The sequence below is a fragment of the Sphaeramia orbicularis genome, chromosome 4 (assembly GCF_902148855.1).
Source record: "Sphaeramia orbicularis chromosome 4, fSphaOr1.1, whole genome shotgun sequence".
NCBI lineage: Eukaryota > Metazoa > Chordata > Actinopteri > Kurtiformes > Apogonidae > Sphaeramia > Sphaeramia orbicularis.
The window spans coordinates 32429344-32452414 of record NC_043960.1 but is presented as its reverse complement, the minus strand read 5'-3'; the positions used below and the strand labels follow the sequence as shown (position 1 = coordinate 32452414).

At 38.1% G+C, this 23071-nt stretch overlaps 1 protein-coding gene across 1 annotated transcript; it reads left to right on the top strand.

Moving 5' to 3' along the window:
* Nucleotides 1-12141: 12141 nt before the first annotated feature.
* Nucleotides 12142-20108, top strand: amotl2a (angiomotin like 2a). The gene is made up of 11 exons (XM_030132792.1): nt 12142-12336; nt 12923-13701; nt 13834-13984; nt 14514-14658; nt 14739-14831; nt 16212-16507; nt 16589-16779; nt 17156-17257; nt 17355-17515; nt 17847-18002; nt 18289-20108. The coding sequence occupies exons 2-11, from the start codon at nt 12989-12991 to the stop codon at nt 18369-18371; spliced, it is 2091 nt and encodes a 696-aa protein (XP_029988652.1). The 5' UTR covers nt 12142-12336; nt 12923-12988; the 3' UTR covers nt 18372-20108.
* The last annotated feature ends 2963 nt before the right edge of the window (nt 20109-23071 follow it).

Here is a 23071-nt window from a genome sequence, read left to right as displayed (position 1 = left end):
AACCACATAATAAACAGCTTTTAGGTATTAGGTATAGGCTTTATGCTATTTTTTAAAAAGTTGTGTGTATATATAACAAAACTCTTTATATTATACTGAATTTTTCATTGCTACATGTACTGACCTGTGTAGGTGTTTCTCTTAATTTAAGCTTCTAAGAAATATCAGAACTCAAAGTTAATTTTTTTTCTGAGAGAAAACCACTGAAATGAGTCCATGGTGTGACCATGAAAATACATGTTGTTGTCTTATCTGTAAACAGAATCACCCAGGGGCGTAGTCCTGTTTGGAGTTGTAGTCTTTCCTCACCGGTTCAATGAGACTTGTTTACTTTTATGGTTAAGTGAGGAATTTCTTGTGTCACCAGGTGCAGTAGAGCATTTCTTCTACAGTAAGTTGTGTAAATGCTGAGTTTTTTCACAGTCCCTGAAAATGATTGTTTTTTTTGAGTAACAATGCATGATATTCAATCATACCTGGATATCCCACTATGTTTTTTTGGCTGTGTGTTCAGTTTTGAAGCCACCATAGTTTATTTTAAGACATTATACCTATGGTCCATGAGAAAAAAACTTTATAAATTAGGACAGCAGGCATTATTCATTCAACCCCCCTCATTCAAGAGAAACAGTGGTTTGTGGTTGCACCCTTGTCCTCCTCAGTTTCAACAGACTGGAGGCTTCGTCAGACCCCATGGACATGGTAATGTGAGGAATGCGGCCATTTCCTCCTTTGCAGGAAAACAAAAGGAGCTGCTGAAGCGCCTGGTTTGTCCCACCTCACAAGGCCGGCGCTCCCAGATCACAGTGTGCATTGTGTTGACCCAGTCAGCCCAGGCCAGGCCATTAACAGGTTCAAATGGCCGAGCTTAAATACCACTCCCCATGGTAAACTGTGGGGACAAGGACTGTATGTATTATAGCATTTACATATGGTAAAATAATCACAAATGCTGTTTGAGTCTTCCCTAAACCGTTTAATTACCTTCCTCAATTCAAGACCTGAGCCACTCACAAAAACATCTGAGAAACATCTTAAAAATCAATCAATCAATCCATCAGTTACATAGGCTATGAGGTATAGAATAGAATCAATGTTATGGACAATATCTTTAATATTTTAAAAAGCATCTTGAAAACATATACTACTATATTTCTGTGTATAAATAACTTGAATATGTTTTTAGTTGTGGAACAGCAGTTTGCACCAGTTCAGTAAAGGATCAAATAGCCCATATAATATACTCTGTCTACACAAAGTGAGGCTAAGGCTGCTTGTTTTCTTTGTGCAGTCAATAAGTAGAGTTTACTCATTAGGGGGTTCACTTGTTTACAAAGGGCCTTCTTTGGTTAAAACAATAATCTGACATGTAAAATACACTTATTAGCTTGGTTTTTGGGGATGAAATGAGAAAATTGATGCTACTCACATGAGTCAATACCAAAAAGCTGGAAGGACACATTAAAGTAAAAGATTATATTTTTAAATTACCTCTAAACATAACCAATATAATATGAGGTAGTAGCCGCTGTTTGTAGCTTATAGACACCCAGATAGCAAAATCATTATGGCTTAAATCTGGCCCAAAACTGGCATGCCATTTGGCAAAGTTCTGGGCGGATGTATGGGCCCTAAATGGCCCAAAATAGGCAAGCCAAAATCAAACCAGAAGGAAGCCAAAATTCACCCAAAACTAATTGCGGACTTCCAAAACATAGCCATAATTGTCCCAGAAAAGCCCCAAATCCCCATAATCCAGCCAAAAAGTAGCCATAAACATGCCATACCATCCCTATACTTGATCCTGCTCTTTGCCCAGTCTTTTGGTTAACCAGACATATGCCAGAACTCAGCCATATATTGCTGGTGCCTTCATATGAATGAATGAATGAATGAATGAATGTTTATTTCAGTTAAATACAAGATACAAAACACACACATATAAAAAAGACAACAAAACAACACCTACATATTAAAAAAGAAACAAACAAGCATAAAATTAACACATTTTGTAACTGAAAAAGGAAGAAGCTGAAGCCGGAGGCTTATTTCTGCTTCTCCTATTTACACCCTTAGTCCATTTTCCACACCTTAAGTTGCAACAGATAAATACTTAAACTTAAATTATACTACATTCAGTGTAATAAGTTATTTTGTAAACATATTACTCTCATAGCCCTTCATAATTTGACCAATTAAATTCTTTTTGAAACTCAACAGTGAGCTACACAATTTCACTTCATCCTTCAATTCGTTCCATAGCTTGACACCAATAACTGAAACACTGTGATATTTAACGTTTGTTCTTACTTTACACTTTTCAAACACAAACATCCCTCTTAAATTATAATGTCCTTTTCTTAACTTAAAGATTTTCTGAATACAAAAAGGAAGGTTTTTACTTTTAGCGTGAAACATAAATTCCATTGTTTTTAAATATACAATGTCAAGAAATTTTAGCAAACCAGATTCTACAAAAAGTGGATTACTTGATTGGAGATAACCAGCTTTGTTTATGACTCTAATAGCTTTTTTTTGGAGTTTAATTATTGGGTCTAAATTAGTCTTATACACATTGCCCCATATTTCCACACAATATGACATATATGGCATTACAAGTGAACAATACAACATATGCAAACATTTTTTGCTTAACAAGTCTCGAGTTTTATAAAGAATCGCAACAGCTTTGGACATTTTGCGTTTGATATATTCTATTTGTGGTTTCCAACAGAGTTTATGGTCAATAATCACTCCCAAAAATTTTGTTTCATACACCCTTTCAATTTCAATTTCATTAATTTTCAGTTTTATATCATCACTTCCCCTAGCACCACCAAAAACCATAAATTTTGTTTTATCTTCATTAAGTGATAACTTATTTACATCAAACCATTTTTTTAACTTGCTCAATTCCTTTTCCACAATTTCTAATATTTGTTTCATATTTACTCCCGAATAAAGCAAATTAGTATCATCTGCAAATATTGTAAATTTTAACTTACTAGATGCCATAAAGATATCATTTAGATAAAGTATAAATAACTTGGGTCCCAGAACTGAACCTTGTGGGACCCCACATGTTACGTTTCTAAGTTGTGAATTTGTATTTCCAATTGATACATACTGAGACCTATTTTGTAAATAACTTTTTAACCAGTTTTGCGTCACACCTCTTATACCATACATTTCACATTTCCGGAGTAATATTGAGTGATCAATTGTGTCAAATGCTTTCCTTAAATCAATAAAAACACCAACAGTATGTTGTTTCTGATCCACCGCTGTTGCTATATTTTCTGCAAATTCCATTACTGCTAAAGATGTTGATCGGTTTTTCCTAAATCCATACTGATGATCATTTAATATCCTATATTTGTCTATGTAGTCATCTAACCTCTTTACAAACAGTTTCTCAAGAATTTTAGAAAACTGTGGTAACAGTGACACCGGTCTATAATTTGACACCATGTGCTTATCACCATTTTTATAAATCGGAATCACTTTAGCTATTTTCATATTTTCTGGAAAAGTACCTGTTTGAAATGATTTGTTACATATATACGTGAATGGTTGAAGGATACTGTTTATCACTTGTTTTATGAGTGTCATATCAATGGAATTTCTATCAGTAGATTTTTTATTTTTAGATTTCCTGACCACTTCCAACACTTCACTTTCACAAACTCCACCAAGAAACATTGAATTATTGTTTTCAATAGCAAAATTAAAGGTTTTATCATCCTTTTCCCACTTGGTAATATCTTTTGCCAAATTAGGACCGACATTAACAAAAAAATCATTAAATATATTCACGATGTCCTCTGTATTTTCCACCACAGTGTCACCAGTTTTAACAACATATGTAGCAAAATTCTTTTTATTACTTTTTTTAATCATATCATTTAACACTTTCCAAGTACCTTTAATATCATTTTTGTGTATTTCTAACAACTTATCATAATAGGCTTTTTTATGTGTTCTTATAATTGCTGTCAATCTATTTTTGTATCTTTTATATTTATTCTCTTTTTCTTTCGTTCTGTGCTTCAGGAATTCCCTATAAAGACTGTTTTTCTTCTTACAAGCCCTTTCCAATCCCTTAGTTAACCATGGTTTCTTATTCTTTTTAAGATCTTGTCTATATTCTTTCACAGGACAATGTCTATTGTACAATGTCAGAAATATGTCTAGGAAAGCATTATATGATTCATTAACATCATCTACATAAACTTCATGCCAGTCATAATTTATTAATTCCTCCTTTAAGGCCATAATTGCTTCTGGTGACTTTGTTCTTACCAAACAAGGTTTTTGCTTATAGTTGGTTAAAGATAATTTGTTGTTCATTTCCAGTTCTATAAAAACTGGCAAATGATCACTTATGTCAGTCAGAAATAGACCACTCGTTATTTCACCATCAATAATGTTTGTAAAAATATTATCGATCAATGTTGCGCTTTCCAATGTGATTCTACTTGGTTTTGTAATTACAGGGTGAAAACTCAAACTGAACATAGTGTTTACAAATTCTGCTGTTTTTGCATGTTCATTCCATTTCAATAGATCAATGTTAAAGTCACCACAAACCAAAATCACCTTATCACATTTTTTTTCATATAAATTAGTAATCTCCTTATTGAATTTCTCAATACATGACCCTGGTGTCCTGTAAATACAACTAAGAAATATGTTTTTGTGTTTTTCCATCTTAATTTCAACCGTTACACATTCCATCAGATTGTCTATAGCAATTGTCAAATCACCATCTATCTTACATTTCAAATCATTTAACACAAATAGGGCCACGCCCCCTCCTCTTTTATTGGCTCTGTTATGGATTATGGTTATCTATTATGGATAACCTTAATCATACCTCAGTTAAGCCTAAAGGTTTTCATGATGCCAAAAGAAAGCCAAAAATGCCAAATGTATGCCATAATACTGCCAAAATATTTGTAATCTGGGTAGCTGTTTTCCCTGCTTACAATGTTATTGCTGAGCTAATAAGCTACCAAAGGGCTAAACTAAGCTACACGGCAAGATAGTGTCAAATTAAAAGATGATACTTTACATCAAAAAACCTAATTATATATTAAAAATGGATCTTATCAAATTAAACTAGAAGCACTCGGAGAGCACAGACCTCCGCCAAGGCTAATCAGTGGGCCCCCCCGTGGGCCCCCCCACCCCCGATCACCACCAAAATTTAATAATTTCTTCCTTATCCCATTTCCAACAAACCCTGAAAATTTCATCCAAATCTGTCCATAACTTTTTGAGTTATGTTGCACACTAACGGACAGACAAACAAACAAACAAACAAACAAACTCTGGCAAAAACATAACCTCCTTGGCGGAGGTAACAATGAATTTAACTAGCATATGGGCTGTACATCTGGACAGGGATGCTACCCATGTGCCCTGCTTACATACTTATAGAAGAGCTAAGCTAAACAACACCAATAGGATGATAAGCTTAAGCAAATTTAACAAAGTCATTACATTTTGTGCATTTTGTGAGTCAGGTTAGTTGTTTGTTAAGGTCAGTTAAGAGAAGCTCAGCTAAATTAAGCTAAGCTACCCAACCAACGTCATTATCTGGTTGGTAAATCAAGTCTTCACTCCCAATCCTTTTCATTCCTCTGTATTCAGTATGTTGCAGTACTGTCTGTAAAACACATCCAGTTTTCATTCTACCACTTTACACATGATGATAAAGACCAGAGGAAGTGGACTAAGTTGATAAGTGAAATTACAAGTCTTAAACAAAATGGGGAAAAATGAAGTTTTTGATAGCTAATGTTATAATGTCAGAAACTAATGTTAGTTTGCATTCCTTCTGTTAGACAAGATCTTTATGGATCACTCTGATACAGAATAAGGCTTTTATAAGGTGTTTCACAACCTCAGACTTTGTATTTCATTTTTCCACCCTTTATCTGTGCTGTCCAGTTCTGGGAAGGTCAATAAAGGAAATACTAAATAAATACTAAACACCAAGTGAGGTGATTCACTGCTGTAAAAGGACAAAGAGCTTAAACACTATTCAAGATTCTTAAAATCTAATTGAATATGTTAATCTACTGTGGGTAAAGCCCCGACTATGTAAAGTTTCAGTAATAACTGTAAATGATTTAATACATGAATTCTAAAATCTGACTGATGCCTCATTTAAGAAAGATGTTAAAGTAAATGAGCATACAGGCTCCACTGGTAACTGACTGGATCTGGAAATAAGTTTTATGGCACCATGACATCAGATTTCACAACCAGACAGAGCCAAAGTCCTGCTCATGGGACCAAACTTCAGAAAAAAATGAGCAGCTATCAATGGCGAGAGGCAAATCATTTCCCATCGGTCAAAGTGCCATCATTTACACACATTATGTTTGTTAATTTAAAATAGAATTTTATGAACAAGGACAGTAAAGAAACATTTAGTTACTGTTAAACTCCTCAATGGGCTGCATCTCTCTCTGTATGTGATTCATGTCTCCAACACCAAAACAGACGTGGCTTGGCACATTTTCCTCAATCTTCAAGAGAGATGAAAAAAAGTATTGAAAAAAGGTGAAAACTGCTACAAGTCTGGTCATGTTGAAGCTCCAGAGTCATCCTCTTCAACTCTGAACTGAATAGGAAGTGAAACAGTTAAAATAAAATCACCTTCGCAATTTTTTTTAACCATTATTTCAAAGATTACACTTAACAAAGATCAAACATACAAATGACAAGACCACAAGAACTTACAACAATCTTAACATACAAACAAAAAATACAAAGTGATTCTTACCCAGATTACAAATATTTTGGCAGTATTATAGCATACATTTGGCATTTTTGGCTTTCTTTTGGCATTATGAAAACCTTTAGGCTTAACTATGGTATGATTAAGGTTATCTATAATAGATATGAAGGCACCAGCAATATATGGCTGAGTTCTGGCATATGTCTGGTTAACCAAAAGACTGGGCAAAGAGCAGGATCAAGTATAGGGATGGTATGGCATGTTTATGGCAAGACAGAAGATTGACTAAAGAGCGGCAACATCTTATTCCATATATGGATGTTTTTGGTTGTGTTTTGGCATATATCTGTAAAGCCAAAACACTGTGCAAAGAGCGGGAATTTCTACCCAGAAGAAAACTTCATTGTAAAAGCATGATCAACACAAATTTTGGATGAATTTTGGTCTCCTTTTGGCCTCTCTTTGGGTCAGTTTTGGCTACTTTTTGATTGGATTATGGGGATTTGGGGCTTTTCTGGGACAATTATGGCTATATTTTGGAAGTCCGCAATTAGTTTTGGGTGAATTTTGGCTTCCTTCTGGTTTGATTTTGGCTTGCCTATTTTGGGCCATTTAGGGCCCATACATCCGCCCAGAACTTTGCCAAATGGCATGCCAGTTTTGGGCCAGATTTAAGCCATAATGATTTTGCTATCTGGGTGGACATTAGTTCTCTGTAAAAAGTTTTTCATATAGTTTGACAGTCTTATCACATTTGGGGGAGTCTACAGGCTTAATACTGCAAATGTACTGTTCAAATTCAGCCAGGAGTCTGTGTAAACTGGGAGTCATTTTCAGCACTTTACATTTATGGATATGGAATTTACCAAAAAAAAATTATCAAGTTAACAATGTACTTAATGCTGCTCTCTTGGTGAATTAAATATGTAATAACAGACTTACAATCAATTACAACGGAGTGTCTGACTTTGCACAATATATATCTTTCCAATTTAGTCCAGAGGGTAATAGAGTGGATGTACTGATAGAACAAGTGTATTAAAATTTCAGGCTCATTATTACAGAAGTTACATTTATTTTCTAGGTCTAAAAATTTAGACAGATATGCATTAGTGGTACATATACTGAGTAAAATCTTGACATGAATCTCTCTTATCTTATTGTTGATGCAGTTTTTGTATGGTGACATCCATGCAAATTTATGATGTGTAGTCTTTCTAATAACGTATTTTCACAGTATGATAGTTTAACAATTTTACTACAAACCATGACTTTGTTGACTTGTTAAATTATTTTTAAATTAACAAACATCATATGTGTAAATGGTATTTAGGCTAATATATTAAGAATTCAAAGAGGATCAAATAATTACTTGTGTCTTGCCTTTCATCACCTTCACATTTTTTCTAATGTTAGGTCTCTTCTCCCACTTCAGTAGGGGCGGGACTTCAGCTCTGTAACGTCAGAGTGGCATAAGAGTGGAAAAATGACAAAAAAATCTTGTCGGAGAGTTTTCGTTTCTGGTAATTTATTTTATAGTCGTTTTGCAAATGACTCATTCTGTTTTTTGCCGTTGTGTCATCTCATTGCATATAAACCGTTTTCAAGTACCAACATACGCAAACTCTTCGGGAAACTAATTTACTGTTTTCCAAAGAGTCGTTGGTTGGATAAATACACATGAACAGATACTGGTTCTAATGAAATGAGCTACAGATTACATTTCGTGTGAACAGACGTATTCAGTCTGTGACTGTGTTGTGACTAAACACAGCATGGAGAGGACTCATGAGAAACTATTTAAACTTGTATCATCAAGCTTAGCATTTGGTTTACTGTCTGTGTACAATAGTGTAGTGAAGGTATATGGTCAATGTGTGTGTATGAGCAGTACTGAAGGGTTACTTTTAGGTCAAATTATAGAATATATGCCCTTAAATGTAGTTTATAACATTTTTTAGCACACTCAAAATGAGTCATGTATTTTAATACTTCAGTGTTGTCTTTATTTTATTTGTAACAGTGTGACTGGTCGTTGCACTCACACAAAACTGATACCCAGGAGTCACTCTTAACACTAACAGAGATGTAAACATACAGTTGGCTGCATGGAAACACAAAAACAATAAGTCAGTATGGTTGGCAAAAAGGATGAGGACATTCCTTCTCCTTTTATTTACGTCAACAGCATCAACTTAGAATGAAAACCAGCAAGTAAAGGTGAATTAGCAGTTCTGCAGAAGAGCATTTTGTTTTCAGAGAAGAGTTATTTGTTGCCCTACAAATAACAGCAGCGAGAAAAGCAATTTATAGCCTACCTTCTGTGTTTTCACAGCATGAAACCAGTGAAGATAAAAGATAAATAATAGTAACATACATATACAGTTGACTTGAACATGCAGCTCATGTGGACAGACAAACTATGTCTACAGTGGTGCATAAACACTGTATTAACCCTTTAGTGGGCAAGTGACTATTTTTGGTCATTTCAGCATACATTACAAGACAGTGACAGCAACAGTTACAGTGAGTCACCACAGTGTCTGTAAGGTCCACCTCTGCATGAACAGTGGGTGTACCTGCTTTGTTAGGTACCATGAAGTAATGGTACTAATGTAAGGGATGATGTTCAAAGGGAGAATGTTAATGTGGACAGGGTCTGGCTCAGCACTTACGTTGGTTTAATGTTCTGAAAGACACGTTCCTTTCTCTTTACATGTGTTTATCTTGTACTGTATTTTTTACATACTTCTTAGATTTTTTTTTTTTTTTTTTTTTTGGTTTTTTTGCCACCTTTTGCCAAGGAACCAAATATGGTAACTTTATTGACCTTGATTTTCTACATGACAATAAAACATTTTGAAAAATTTCGCAAAAGTATTTAAGTCTCGTTATGTCCTCCAATAACAGACTATGGTTGAAATTTAGAATTTCAGAATATGAGTGCTCTACAAAGGGTTAAATCAGGGGTTTATGTGAAAATAGTGATGTCTTGAATTTCAAAGCAGAAAACCGAAACTTTAAAGTGATCACTTAAGTAGTGTATTGCTTTTAAGAATGTAACTGAATCCAGTTGCTTATATTTTTTCTAAATACACGTATAAACCAAACATATTGCCAGTTTTCAGTCTTAGCAGTCTTTTTTTCGGCCTCCTTTAGTCATACTGAAGCAGATAAATAGTAGTATTGCACAATGAAAGTACAATAAAAAAGCATAGTAACTGTGTATAGCTTTCCTTTGCTAGAAATGACACACCTTGACAAAAATGCTGCATAAGATTAATAACACAGGACTGGATTGGTGTGTGATTAATGTTGTAATTGTGTGAAGTATGGAAAGAATTTGCTGCAGCTCTGTACATGACAAAATACTCATAAAACAGTGCACAGTGCAACAGCACAATGTGAGATGTCATAAACCTGTGCTTATCTCAATAACCCAGATGAAATGTCTAAACCTGTAAGCACTTATCAGTTGTTGAAGCAATCAACATTCTTTAGAAACTGTTGGACTTCAACTGCCATGCAAAACAGCAGGTGGACGTTTGCCTGTGTGTGCTTGTCAGAGATAAATTCACCTGCAGTTTGTCTATGGAGGAGACTTGTTTACCTCCACTACCACCACACTGGGATGATCGTTTTCATGCAAAAAAAAAAAAAAAACCCTGCACAAACAGCACTCAATAACATTACAAGCCAATACTTTTAGCCCAGCCCCCACCACCAGCTGATGCCAAATCTCCATCCACATGCATGTGTGTGTGTGTTTGTGTATGTGTGAATGAAGCATGTAGTAGTTGGTGCTAGTGGTGCAGGGGAGAACAGCAGATGGCAGGGCTGCCCCCGTCATGTCTGCTTTTGGGGAGAACAATGCATCTCTTAGAGCTCTTATTAAAGGAGGGGAAGGGGATTTCAGTCCACGGACAGCTGGCAGGCAGCGTGCCTCACACCCACCCCTCTCCCTCCGTGTCCACACACAGACACACACTCTGCAATTAACTGGCACGGGCCACGGCTTAAATATTTACCAGGCACATGCAAACAAAAGGCTGTTCAAGAAATAATGATTAATCCGTGTCTCAATTATATGACAGCACTCTTTTCACACTGTGATTGTAAGAAATGATCTGTTTTTAGTTTGTAGTTTGTTTGTTTTTTAAATCTTGTATCAAATATAGTAATAATATGCATCATAACATAATCACATTAGTTGATAGTTAGTTGATCAGTAGAAACTTCAATATTAGGTCAATAATCATTTAAGACATGTGAACAGCCAATGTCTTGTTTCCAGAGTTTAACATTTAAAGAACTGCTGCTTCTTCTGTTTATATTATGATTACATTGTAGACTCAGAAGAACAGTGTGGATCATGTCTGCCTTCTGTGAAAATGTAAGAAGATTTTTGTCACATATTTTATATCTTCACCATCAAGGTTTATGTGCTGGTTGATCTGATATTCAAGTATCATGGTGCTCAAAGGACTTTAAGGGTTTAATAGAAGAAGCCAAAAAAATAAAAATAAAAAATACAACAAAGAAACCTCAATAAAAGTAGAATAGAACAGGATCATTGAAAATGAATTCAGCCCTGTTTGCTGAGTTAATCAAAGTATACAGGGATTTACTTTAATTTATTTCTATTCAAGGACAAGCCACTTTGTTTGTTAATTTTACAGAAACCATAATTACTTTATATTTGTCTATTTTCCCTTGTGTTTTATAGGTACCTGTGTGACTGTTCAGTGTGTGTTTGTCAGACTCAGTTCCTTTTTTAATGAAACTTGAAATTTCATTGTGTTACATAAAATGACAATAAACACATTCTGATTAAAACAGGTGACGTTTGCTTCTAATTTCTTATCATAAAGTCATTAAATATATCATTAATCATCATTTTAGCTTGTGATGAGAAAGATTTGGCTTAAATCAATGAAACCAATCTGAGGCAGTGGTTTGTTGTAAGTAACTGAAATATTTGTCACTCATCTCTGTAATGATTTTACTTAAATAAATCGGTGAAAACTGCGAGTTTTAATGTTTTATTTCGTTTCAGCTCTCACAATGACATTCCAATGAAAGTCTTAAAAGTGTGAGGACTTAAATCCCCTTTAACTTTGGGAGCTGTGCAGACAGATTCCTCAGACAAAGACAACAACAAGCTCTTTTACATGACACAAGCGGCCAGCTGAGATAGTGCTGCTGCTCTGAATCCAATTTCTGTTTTTTTTTTTTTTTTTTTGTCGCTCAGCCCTGCCACCACCCCCCTACCCCTTCCTCCTCCTCCTCCTCCTCCTCTTCCCTCTCCTCCTCCCCTGTGCACTGCTTTTGATCCCACAGGGACTTGGAGCCTTTACATTCCAGTCATTCCAGCCGCTCTGAACAATCGGCCCTCAGTTATTTATTAGTGCAGCTCTGCTCTCTGCTCAGTCTGCCTCTGCCTGCCGCCGTGCGCACACACGTCCATGGAAAAGCGCAGCGCAAAGCTCGGAAACTAGAAGATACTGTCGAACTGAGAGCAAAATACTGTGGGAGATTACAGAAGACCAGTGGTTTTACATGTGATGAGAGTATAGAATAAATCGGTAAGTCTCTCTTTTTATATCACTTGGATTATGTTTGGATGCATGGATCTGGCGCAGTGCGTTATCACATTTGGTCCAATTTTTCTTCCTGAGGTTCAAGCTTATTTACTTGCAGTCTGAATGGTGTTGAATATGTGTCTTTTTTATGATGAATATTACATTGAAGACGTTTTTTTTTAAGTCTTTAAATGGCTTTTGGGGAAATATCTTATGATTTGTGTTACATGTAGTTCAGTGTGGGAAGACTGTGGTGTTTATAGTAACTGAGTATTAGAGTGTTGTCTGACTGGATAAAGTTATGCATCATGGTGTGAGCAGGCAATAAAACTGGATCTGCACTGACATCACTGACAGGGGTATTTCCAGAAACAACTCATGCACTTCCAGCAGAAGTCATGCTGAAGTATAGGGGTGTGTAAATTATACTGGATTAAATGGAATTTGAGATGCTTACTAAGTGGCAGACTTTACTCAAGGCCACTGGGAATGATGGGAAGGGTTGTTCAGTTTTAAAAGACAGACATGTGGTACTAGAAAATTAGATGTGAAGTGCAAACTCTGATGAAACTGTTGTATTTTCTTTCAGATTTGTGACTTGTGCCCAAACTGCCACCTCCAGGCTGTTTTCTTTGTATATTTTCCTCTGACTGTCATGAGAACTGCTGAGGACTCTTCTGGAACGGTCCTGCACCGTCTCATCCAAGAGCAGCTCCGCTACGCCAACCTGACCGACACTCGCACACTCCTGGCCATCCAGCAGCAGGCCTTGCGTGGAGGCAGTAGCGGCGGGGGCACCGGCAGTCCCCGCTCCTCTCTGGAGAGCCTGACCCAGGAGGAGACCCAGTACATCCAGATGTCAACACGACAAGAGCCTCAGGGCCAGGAGCACCAGGGGGACTGCCTGCACTCTGAGAGCCCTGTGTGCCATTTGTACCAGCTCCACGGAGAGGAGCTGCCCACCTATGAGGAGGCCAAAGCCCACTCCCAGTATCTAATTTCTCAGAAGGGACAGGAACGGCCAAGCATGGACATAATGGGGATTAGAAATGAGGAGCAGTGGGATCTAAAGAGGGAGCATGCACGCTCCCTCAGTGAGAGACTCATGCAGCTCTCTCTGGAGAGGAACGCACAGAGACACAGTCAGGCCATGAGCTCCTCACACAGCTACCCACAGCTGTACAGCCATGATGGTACAAACACTGTGGCTCCTGACAGGCAAGGACCTCAGCAGTGTGTGGACCAGCGGGGGCCGCCTCCGGACTATCCTTTCTGTGCCAGACTTCCTGGATATATGCTAAGTCACTCACAAGAGCATGGACAATATTACAGAGAGCCTCCTCCTCCTTTCTACTCACAGCATCACAGGTAATCACAGAAGACTGAGGCCATTATCAGACACCAGAAAACATGGTTAAATTAGAGTTTCAGACAAAGCTTCCTTCATATTTGGACAGTTAGTCAGTATTGTAGTAAATAACCCATGACTTCTGTTTCCAGGTATGTGTCTGCTCAGTCCCAGGTGGCTCACAGTGGCATCACCCCAGCCTCCAGCAATAACTCAGCTCAGACTGACGTGTTGATGCGGGAGAATGAAAGGCTGAGGAGGGAACTGGAGGTGTACACTGAGAAGGCTGCCAGGCTGCAAAAGGTAAGAGAAGGTGGTGTGATAAATGAAGCCGTTGGCTCACAAAGGGTGTGGAAATTATGAAACAATCGTATCTTGTCAGTACATGTCAAGTTGATAGGCTGTCTGACAGTTAAGACATATGCATAGTAACGAGATCCTAGTGACTGGTTGATTCAAGTGACACAGTCACATCTTCCAAATAAACGATTTGTAACACACCTTGTTGGGGAAATTGTGCACTTCCAGTGAGGCGGGACTTCACAGATTTCCCTAGCCTCTGAAATGCCCTCAACACATTCAGACCCTTTTTGTCTTGCAAAACATCCTGGCATATTGCCATGAAAGGAGATAAATTCTTTGACACCTGGGACCCAGGAGTGGTCATTCAGGAATGTTGAACCCCAGTTTTCAGTTGTGCATACTGTTAAAAAGCCATTTGCCAGCAGGGGTGAATTATTGGCCTCACTGTATTAACAAGTGTAACATAAACAGACATTCAATGCCTTTGCAGAGTACCAAGACTTATTTTCTTCTCACATTTTCCTTTCAGTTGGAGCTGGAAATTCAAAGAATATCTGAAGCATATGAGACGCTAATGAAAGGTTCTGCCAAGCGTGAAACTCTGGAGAAAACAATGAGGAATAAACTAGAAGCTGAGATCAAGAGGATGCATGACTTTAACAGAGACCTGAGAGGTATGTAAACATTCACTGAGTCGAATCAAAACCTTCTTATTAATTGGTTCAAAGTGTAACTGTGTTTGTTCTTTGTGTAGAACAACTTGACTCAGCAAATAAACACAGAGTGGCCAGGGAATCTGAGAGTACGGACCAGAAGCACCATGTGTTTGCTAAACTCATAGAGCAAAGTAAGTACACATAGGCTTTTTCCATATAAACCGTCATTTCATTTGGCAGGTTGGGTACTTCACAATAGTTGGAACATACCAAAGAGGGGTTGGTTTCCTCCTTGATTAGCGTGGTGTATTATAAAAGCTGTCAGGTACAATGGCTCTGTCTCTAACGTTAAGCGCTGCTCTTGACACTTTGCAGTCAGATATTTTTTCATGGCAGCAATAAATGTGGCCTGGATTCCAGGGATTTTTGTAGGTATTTCAGGCTGTTCCAGCATTAGGGATGCCTCCCTCCACTCACCAGATTTGCATCACTGCAGACTTTCCTCCTCAAGGGGAACTAATAAGTCTGGGACTCCAGAGCGTTCAGGTCCAACTCAACATGACCCCTGGATAACTCGTTCTCCTTGTTTGGGCATTTCTTTACCTAATGGTTTAATCATGACTGACCCGTTGAAAAAATTTTCTTCCCCTTTGTCCTTTCATTGCAGGGATGTGTTCCAGATTAAACCTACATAATCTTATTTTACTCTTTTTGATATTTATTAAATCTTGTCAGATGCCATTTACTGTACTTTAGTTGGAAGAACATTTGCCTCAGAATGGACATGTTCAAATGTTGTGAATGTTGTAATTTTAGTTGGAGTTACATAACCAGTCATGTTCTGTTTTACATTAATCTGTTGGAATTACAGTTAAACAGTTTCATAGGTCTTTAATACAGCTATGTGTATCTTTTGTCATGAGATAAAAGTTATTGTCTGTGTTTCCTAAAACAGATATCTTGGCACAGTCCCTATAAAGAGGCTAATTCAATGGAAGGATGTGTAGTTTATGTATTTATGTTTCAAGGACTACTTGAATTATATTTTGAGCTGCTTGTTTACTTCATGTCCTTAGAAGCATTCCAGAGCCTTTCCCAGTACAAAGCTATGCCTGTGTGCGTAAGTGGATAAGAGGAAGTCTGCATTCCCTCCACAGGCATGCACTAACGTTGTGTAATCGGCCCTGTTTTAAAGTGGCACTAACAAATGAAATGAATTTACTTTTTAATTGTGTTTGTTTAGATTCGTCAGTACTTCTCAGCTCGATTTGCTGTGATTTGGTTGTAACCTGGCTTTATTTGCAGTTTCAAAGACAGGGTGTCATGGGGTCTGAACTACATGCCTTTATTACAGTGTATTAATATCTCTTGTTGGGTCACATTCCATTCAAATGTAGCTCCTTCGTTCATTGCCTACCTAGTTACTCGACTGATCAATAGCCACTGAAGTCTTAATAAACAGTGTAACTGTTCATGGAAACAGCTGGAGATCATAACCTCAGCCTCAGATTTGATGTAAATATGTCACTGTTGCAGTTACTTGCTAACAGTTACCTCCCTTTCTCTTTTAGATGAAGAGCAGCAGCGGGAGCGTGAACGCCTGGAGAAGCAGATCCAGCATCTGCGAGTCTCCGGGGAGGAATGTCAGCGAAGGCGGGAGCTGCTGGAGCAGGCTTTGGCTACGACACAGGTCCGCAACCGGCAGCTGGAGGAAGAGCTGCAGAGGAAGAGAGCGTATGTTGAGAAGGTGGAGAGGCTGCAGAGTTCACTGGCTCAGCTGCAAGCGGCGTGTGAGAAAAGGGAATCGCTTGAGATGCGGCTGCGCACTCGATTGGAACAGGAGCTGAAAAGCCTCCGGGCTCAACAGGTGAGAAGACCTTTCATCTCACAGACTATGGTGCAGCTCATCCCCTGGAGCTCAAAGTTAACCACCATTCTCTATTATCAGTTTCAGAACCAGGCAGCTGACCCCACAGCGTCAGAACTGAGCTCCTCCACTTTGCAACAGCAGCTGAGGGAGAAAGAGGAGCATATTCTGGCCCTGGAGGCAGATATCACCAAGTGGGAGCAGAAGTACCTGGAGGAGAGTACCATGAGGCAGTTCGCAATGGATGCAGCTGCTACTGCTGCTGCCCAGAGGTAAGACAAACATTTTAGATATCACAAAAACATCAAGTTATGTATTTTAACAAAGGAGTAATAACCACAACTTGAAATACAGTCACTGCTATAGTTTGTTAAAATGTTATACCACTGATGCGGGCTCCAAAAAAGTCCAGACTCCAGCTGACTCCTATTCAAAAAATGGTAACTGCTCTGCAAAAACACCATGCTGATTTCTCCTAGGACTCATTATGATCTGAGTTGCTTTTTTTGGACCCTTTGATAAGTTGCTCATGGTCCTTCTGTTAACTGGGCCTGAGTTAGTAGTAAAGCCATTGGTTCGTCACTGTGGCTACATCTTTTCTGTCATAAAGTAATCTGTATTTTAACTGTTGTCTGTTTTGTTTTGCAGAGATACAACCATCATCAAGCATTCACCTGGACATTCACCGAACAACAGCTTTAATGACGACCTGCCCTTATCTACTCACAGGCATCAGGAGATGGAGAATAGGTATTCATAATTCCTACTTATTAGCACATCTTACATTTTGACTAATACTAGTGTATGAATCCTGGGAATAGTGAACTCACTCCATGTTTGTGTTTAGGATTCGAGCGCTTCATGCTCAGCTCCTGGAGAAGGATGCTGTGATCAAAGTCCTCCAGCAGCGCTCCAGATTGGAGCAGGGGAAGCTGGAGAAACAAGGACTTCGACTGGCCAGGTCCGTCCCCTCCATCAACACAGTGGTCAGCAGCACGGAGGTTAAAGGTGAGTTTAGGAACTGTCTTTCAAATTTCCTGCAGCAGTGATGAAGTTTTAATCTTTAATGACACATGTATTAAGCGACAACTGGTAGACTGGACAGTGTCGCCAGACAGAATGTACACTTTCTAAAAAAAGCAGGGAGTAGGAGACAACCCTTTGGCGTCCCTCAAATAGACAACATGTTTTTAAACTGGAATGCATATCATCTCTCACTCCAGAATAGCCGATCCAGAATAGTCATGGGAAGAAATCAGCAGGGCAGATGTTCCGGAGTGTGTAAATGTGGATGTAAGTGGATAATTAAACAGCCTTCCCTCTTTGTCTGCATTTGTAGTAAAGAGCCTCTCAGATGACCAGACAGGTGCTGCCCTGCTGCAACCCAGTGTGGTTCCCAAGGGCCCGAGCCGAGACTCCAGCACCCAGAGCGATGAGGCCCCACAGGAGCCAGAGCCTAACAAGCTAAAGGAATCTGAAGCAGCAGCCACTACTGGTGGGTTTATTGTTGTGTTAAACCTTTGACACCTAGTCAGTCCTACACAGCTCTGTTAATTTTAACAGTCGGTCTTTTGATCTTAATTCTGGTTGATCCCAAGTTAAATAGTAACCAGACCCAGGGTCAGGACACACAAAGGATATACCAGGAGTATTAATAAAACTTTGCTGGTTGAATTGTTGTCTTAAATGTCACACACTTGAGAGCAGCTTTAGAAACAACAAGCATTGCAGTTGTATTTTACAAAGTTCTTTCTAAATTGCTCATTTTATCTTGACTGTAGATTCCTCAGAGGAGCCCAAGGCAGCGCTCAAGACATTCAAGAGCAACAGCACAGATGCAGAGGTGGTTGAAATCCTTATTTAAAATCCCAGACTGCTCCCTACTGCCAATTTGGACTGATTACAGCCGAGAAGGAGGTTCATCAGAAGCATCAAAGGCCTTCTTCTACATCTGAGCACAAGCAAACAAAGACTGTTGGTCTGAAGTGACCACAGAGCAGTTTCACCTGATTCAACATGCAGAGTGCAGAATGTGGTGAGGAGAGCTGCGCTTTCCACCGCCGTTTCTGCACAGTTCATGAAATTTGTGTCAGAATCCTTTGAGGTACCTGGACACTATTCTGCCTTGTAATCAGAGTCAGGCTGCTGATGGTGCATATCCAGATGTTGTGCATGTTCTTTGATTTTGTGTTATGTATTGTATTTATACATGTAAATGCTGCTCATATTGTAATGTTTCAGTTTGTGAGGCAAGGAGAACAAAGGTCCACTTGTTCTCCTTCAGTTTTTCAATTATATACACATGACTCACTTTGTAGGATTACATACCCAAACCATCTGTTTCTGTGTTAGGTTTAGTAAGTTTTTCCAGTAGCATTGTTCTGAATGTAATGGGAATTTACATAGTATAAGCATCCTCTATATTTGCATCCTGTATTTGAGGATTACTCAAACTTAAATTAACAGTTGTTCCTCTTTTTAAAATACATTCTGTCCTCTGCTAAAAGCTCACAGTGGATTTGGAAACTTCCTTTGAATGCAGAGCTTGCAGAATGTCTGCTCATTCTCTCTTAAAAAAGACTGTGAGGATTGACAGCATTTCACGGGGGTCTAATTTTCCAGATCCCGGGTTAATGTTGGGGCCTCAGATGGCAACTGCCCAACATTTCGCTCCCCTCCGCTGACACGCTGGAGCTAATCTTCTCACATTCCTCACTGAGGGAATGCTCCCGTTAAAGAAAAAGGCTATCTAAAGTCTGACCCCCCCGCCCTTGTTAAAATGGCACGCATTCTCTACATGATTCCTTTTCTGGGACTGGTTATTTCTTGTGCGCTGTGATAGCTGGTTCTACCATGGGCGTCCAGCAGTGCAGTGTGGAAATGGTCAACTATAATTGGCCTGCATTTGCCATTCTATTTGTTGTTCCCATCACTGTGATATATTCGGCCGTGTTTTCTCCATTGCTCAAGTATCTCACATTTCTGATGGCGACTATACGCTTAACATGGAATCTTCTATTTATTTCTTTGTGCTAAGTGTAGGATCACTGAACACTGCTGAATGTAGACTCCTGTTTCCCAAGAATGTGTTTTGTATTTAACTGGAACGTTCTGCCCTTTTTTTTAGAAAGGGATACCATTAAAATTAAGAGCTCTAAAGAAGCAAAATTATGATTGATAACTGTCGAACTGGTCCAAAACTCAATACAAATGTCAAATTTGAGTACTGCCATGAAGAAACCACACACTCCAGGTTTGATATTATGCATCCTGATGTTATTATCATTAGCAGCATTAGTAGCAATCCTACAAAAACCATGTAAATTCCCTCATTTGACTGGTATTCCCTTCTGTTCATCCTATTTTTCTCCACAGTGTATTTGCTGGTCAATGCATTGTGTCAGCCTGAGTTAATACCCCTCACCTTTTTTTGGAATGTGTTTACATGAATGGCTATTTGAAGTGAGAGAGAAGTTAATATATTTTGTTGTGTGTTTTTCATTCATTTATTTTTGTTGTGTTATTTGTTATGTTTTTGGTGCCAAAGATGTAATCTACTTTTAAGTTATAATTGATGACAAATACAAAAGGTTCAACTACAGTTCCTTGCTTCAGCTGGTTGACCCATTTTGATGTTGCTGTGAACTTTTGTAAAGGAGACGTTTGCCTTAACATTTCACAATAATAGATTAAAATTCTTAATATATGTCTCATAAATGTCGGTGTTTTGTGTGTTCTTTTTTTCTTTTTTTTTTTTTTTTGGGTGTGCACATAGCGCTGGTTGCATTAACATCCATCCTAGAAAATTCAGTCACTTGCTCTAATGAAGCATCTGAACACATTTCTGGATGCATTCTTATCCACTCAGGATTCATTTGGAGATGATGTTAGACATCCTAAAACTCACAAAACACTATCATGAATGCTTCATATATGAGATGTGTGAGGAATCCACCTTTACCACTGTTTTTTGTCTGACGAAGCAGAAAATCCACAGGTAAAATTCATGTTATATTGAAATTAGCATTAATGTATAGTGCCTGTTAAAAGCACTAAGATCCAATCATTGCTAAAGCACATTATGCCATGTAAGAGACTATAAAAACAGAATGGTCAAAGTGTATGGAGGCGCACATTGATTCACAGCATCAGTTTATGCAATGAGTAACAGGCATAAAGTATTTCTGTCACCTTCTAACAGCTCACAAACATTACACAGCCACTACGTTCAACTAGAACTGAGAGTGTACGCTGTGTCTGAGGCTATTGATGCACTGTTCAGTTGAGACCCACAATGCCAATTCTTTATAACACCAAGGATGAACAGAAAAGTATTTGCATATTTCCAGATGAATGCTGTAACATCAACGAAGGTCAACAGGTAGGTGTTAAAGTCCTTCATTATATGTTTATTCCACATAGATGTTCAGCAGTGATGCTGTATCTAGCAATGGGTCAGACAATATGTGGTACTTTAGGCACAGGTGCTTAATGTTGCTGCATTTGTTAGTAATAAAACTTTAAAGCTGTAATGTTTAAATGTTGACTACATAAGATGGGAAGAAACTTATATTGGTTGTAAGAGCTTTATCTGTTCCCTTCATGATAACAGCCTGCACACTGATTCATATGTGAAAGACTCAAGACCTTCTTTCTTGAAAATCCTCATGTTCTTGAGCTCTTCATTGTTTGTCCTCTGTTCCTTCCGCTACAGTGTTCAACAGTAACTACCGTTGGCTTAAAAACTGACTTTACATCTGACCTCCAACATGACTCTCCAACACAAACATGTGCATATGCAAATCTTATAAATCAAACCATTGTTTCCCATGAAGTTGGACTAAAACATTTTTATTTCTTCTCATGAAATGTTTCTGACAGTGTGATTTATCGTTGATAGATAAAGTGTAACATGGACACATATGTAATCATTACACCTGGTCAAAGGCGATTACTGATGAATATAAAAAGGAATAAAAAGAGGAATGTGTCCGAAAACAAAATTATTCCAACTTTAAGGGCAAAAGCTTATTTTCATATTTTACATAACAGGGCAAACTCATTTTGATCAGACCTTTTGGCTCCTCTAAGCTCTGCAGTGTGTCATCTTATTCTTAACGTAATTTTTTTTAGGGTTTTTTGTCATGCATCACTTCAACTAATCTTTCATAAAAAGAAAAAAAAAAAGAAAAAAAAAAGTTACAGAATTGAAATCTCTTAATATCTGATGAAAACGTGGCCATTAGCACTCAGAATTTTTCTCCAGAGATTAGTGGAAACAGCTAAAAAGCTGAGCATATGTTGTATAATTTAGCATTAATGCTGTGTTTTTTTCTGTCCTTTTGACCTTGAAAAATGTGGGGTGTTGCTTTGATATTATAACTGAATGTTTATCTTCAGGATTCTGACAGTAACCACATTAAAAGTCAGTGAAAGTGAGAGAGAAAGTTCAGAATGGGGAACTGCAGCTGTATTTGGGAAGACACATTTCCTGGTTGGTTCCTGGTTGAAAGCAGTTGATATGAAGGAAACCACAAACAACATATTTCAAATGTCTTTATTTCCTTTTAGCGCCAACTGGTTAATTTGTGTTTTGATAAGACATAATTTTTCAACCCATCTAAGAACTAAGTCATAAAGTAAAACCTCAAACCTCCTGCAGAGCCATTACCTCAGTGTCCACAACCCAAAAACAGATGCACATGTGCCAAGATTTTAGATTCTCTTTTTCATAGATCGACATCACATATTTCTCTTGCCTTGTCATGACTCTGATGATCTGTTTTTTTTCTTATTGATGCAAATGACTCTCTCACCTTGAACAAACGTTGTGGTTTTGCCAGGTTTTCTGCTCTGCAAGATATTCCAAGAAAAAGAAACTGAGCAATATTTGGAACTGTATCTTGTCTCATGATCATCAGAAGATTTAACATGATGTGAAATTTCAGACCTGCCGCTGACACAGATGCAGTATGAATTCTGAAAATATGAGCGACTATCATTAAACTTAAAACTAACAAACTGTAACTTTCTGCCTGAATGATCAGAAATGAAATATGGGATTCTTCATTGCTGTTGGCAGTTCTTTTGTATATTTTCTCTCTGTGATTTCCACAAGGTTTTCATGCTGGTCCCTCCAGCCTTCACATGCACAAATTCTTTTGCAAACGTTTACTTTTAATGTAAATATTTTAACCTTCCTTGTTCCCCTTGTTAAGCTGGAGATGACATTCCATAAATGCCACACATTTTCTTCCTGCTGCCTTTACTTGTTGTAGCTGAATGCCATGTTTCTCAGCTCTGAAAAGTTGAAATGATGAATGTCCATTTGTTAAATTCCTTTTGTGCAGTGAAATAACTTGTACAATTGTGCCATTATTTTCGTCCCATGTGCACACAGGCAGATCATATTTCAGATTTTTCATCCTGCCTCTAATGTCTGTACTTGCAAGACAAGAACCCCTGCTGCAAGATACACTGGGGGTTGTGTGGGTGAAAGGTTAGGATTACGTGACTCCAGGCAGTCCTAAGTTTGAACAGCTTTGCAGGAGATTCATTCCTGGG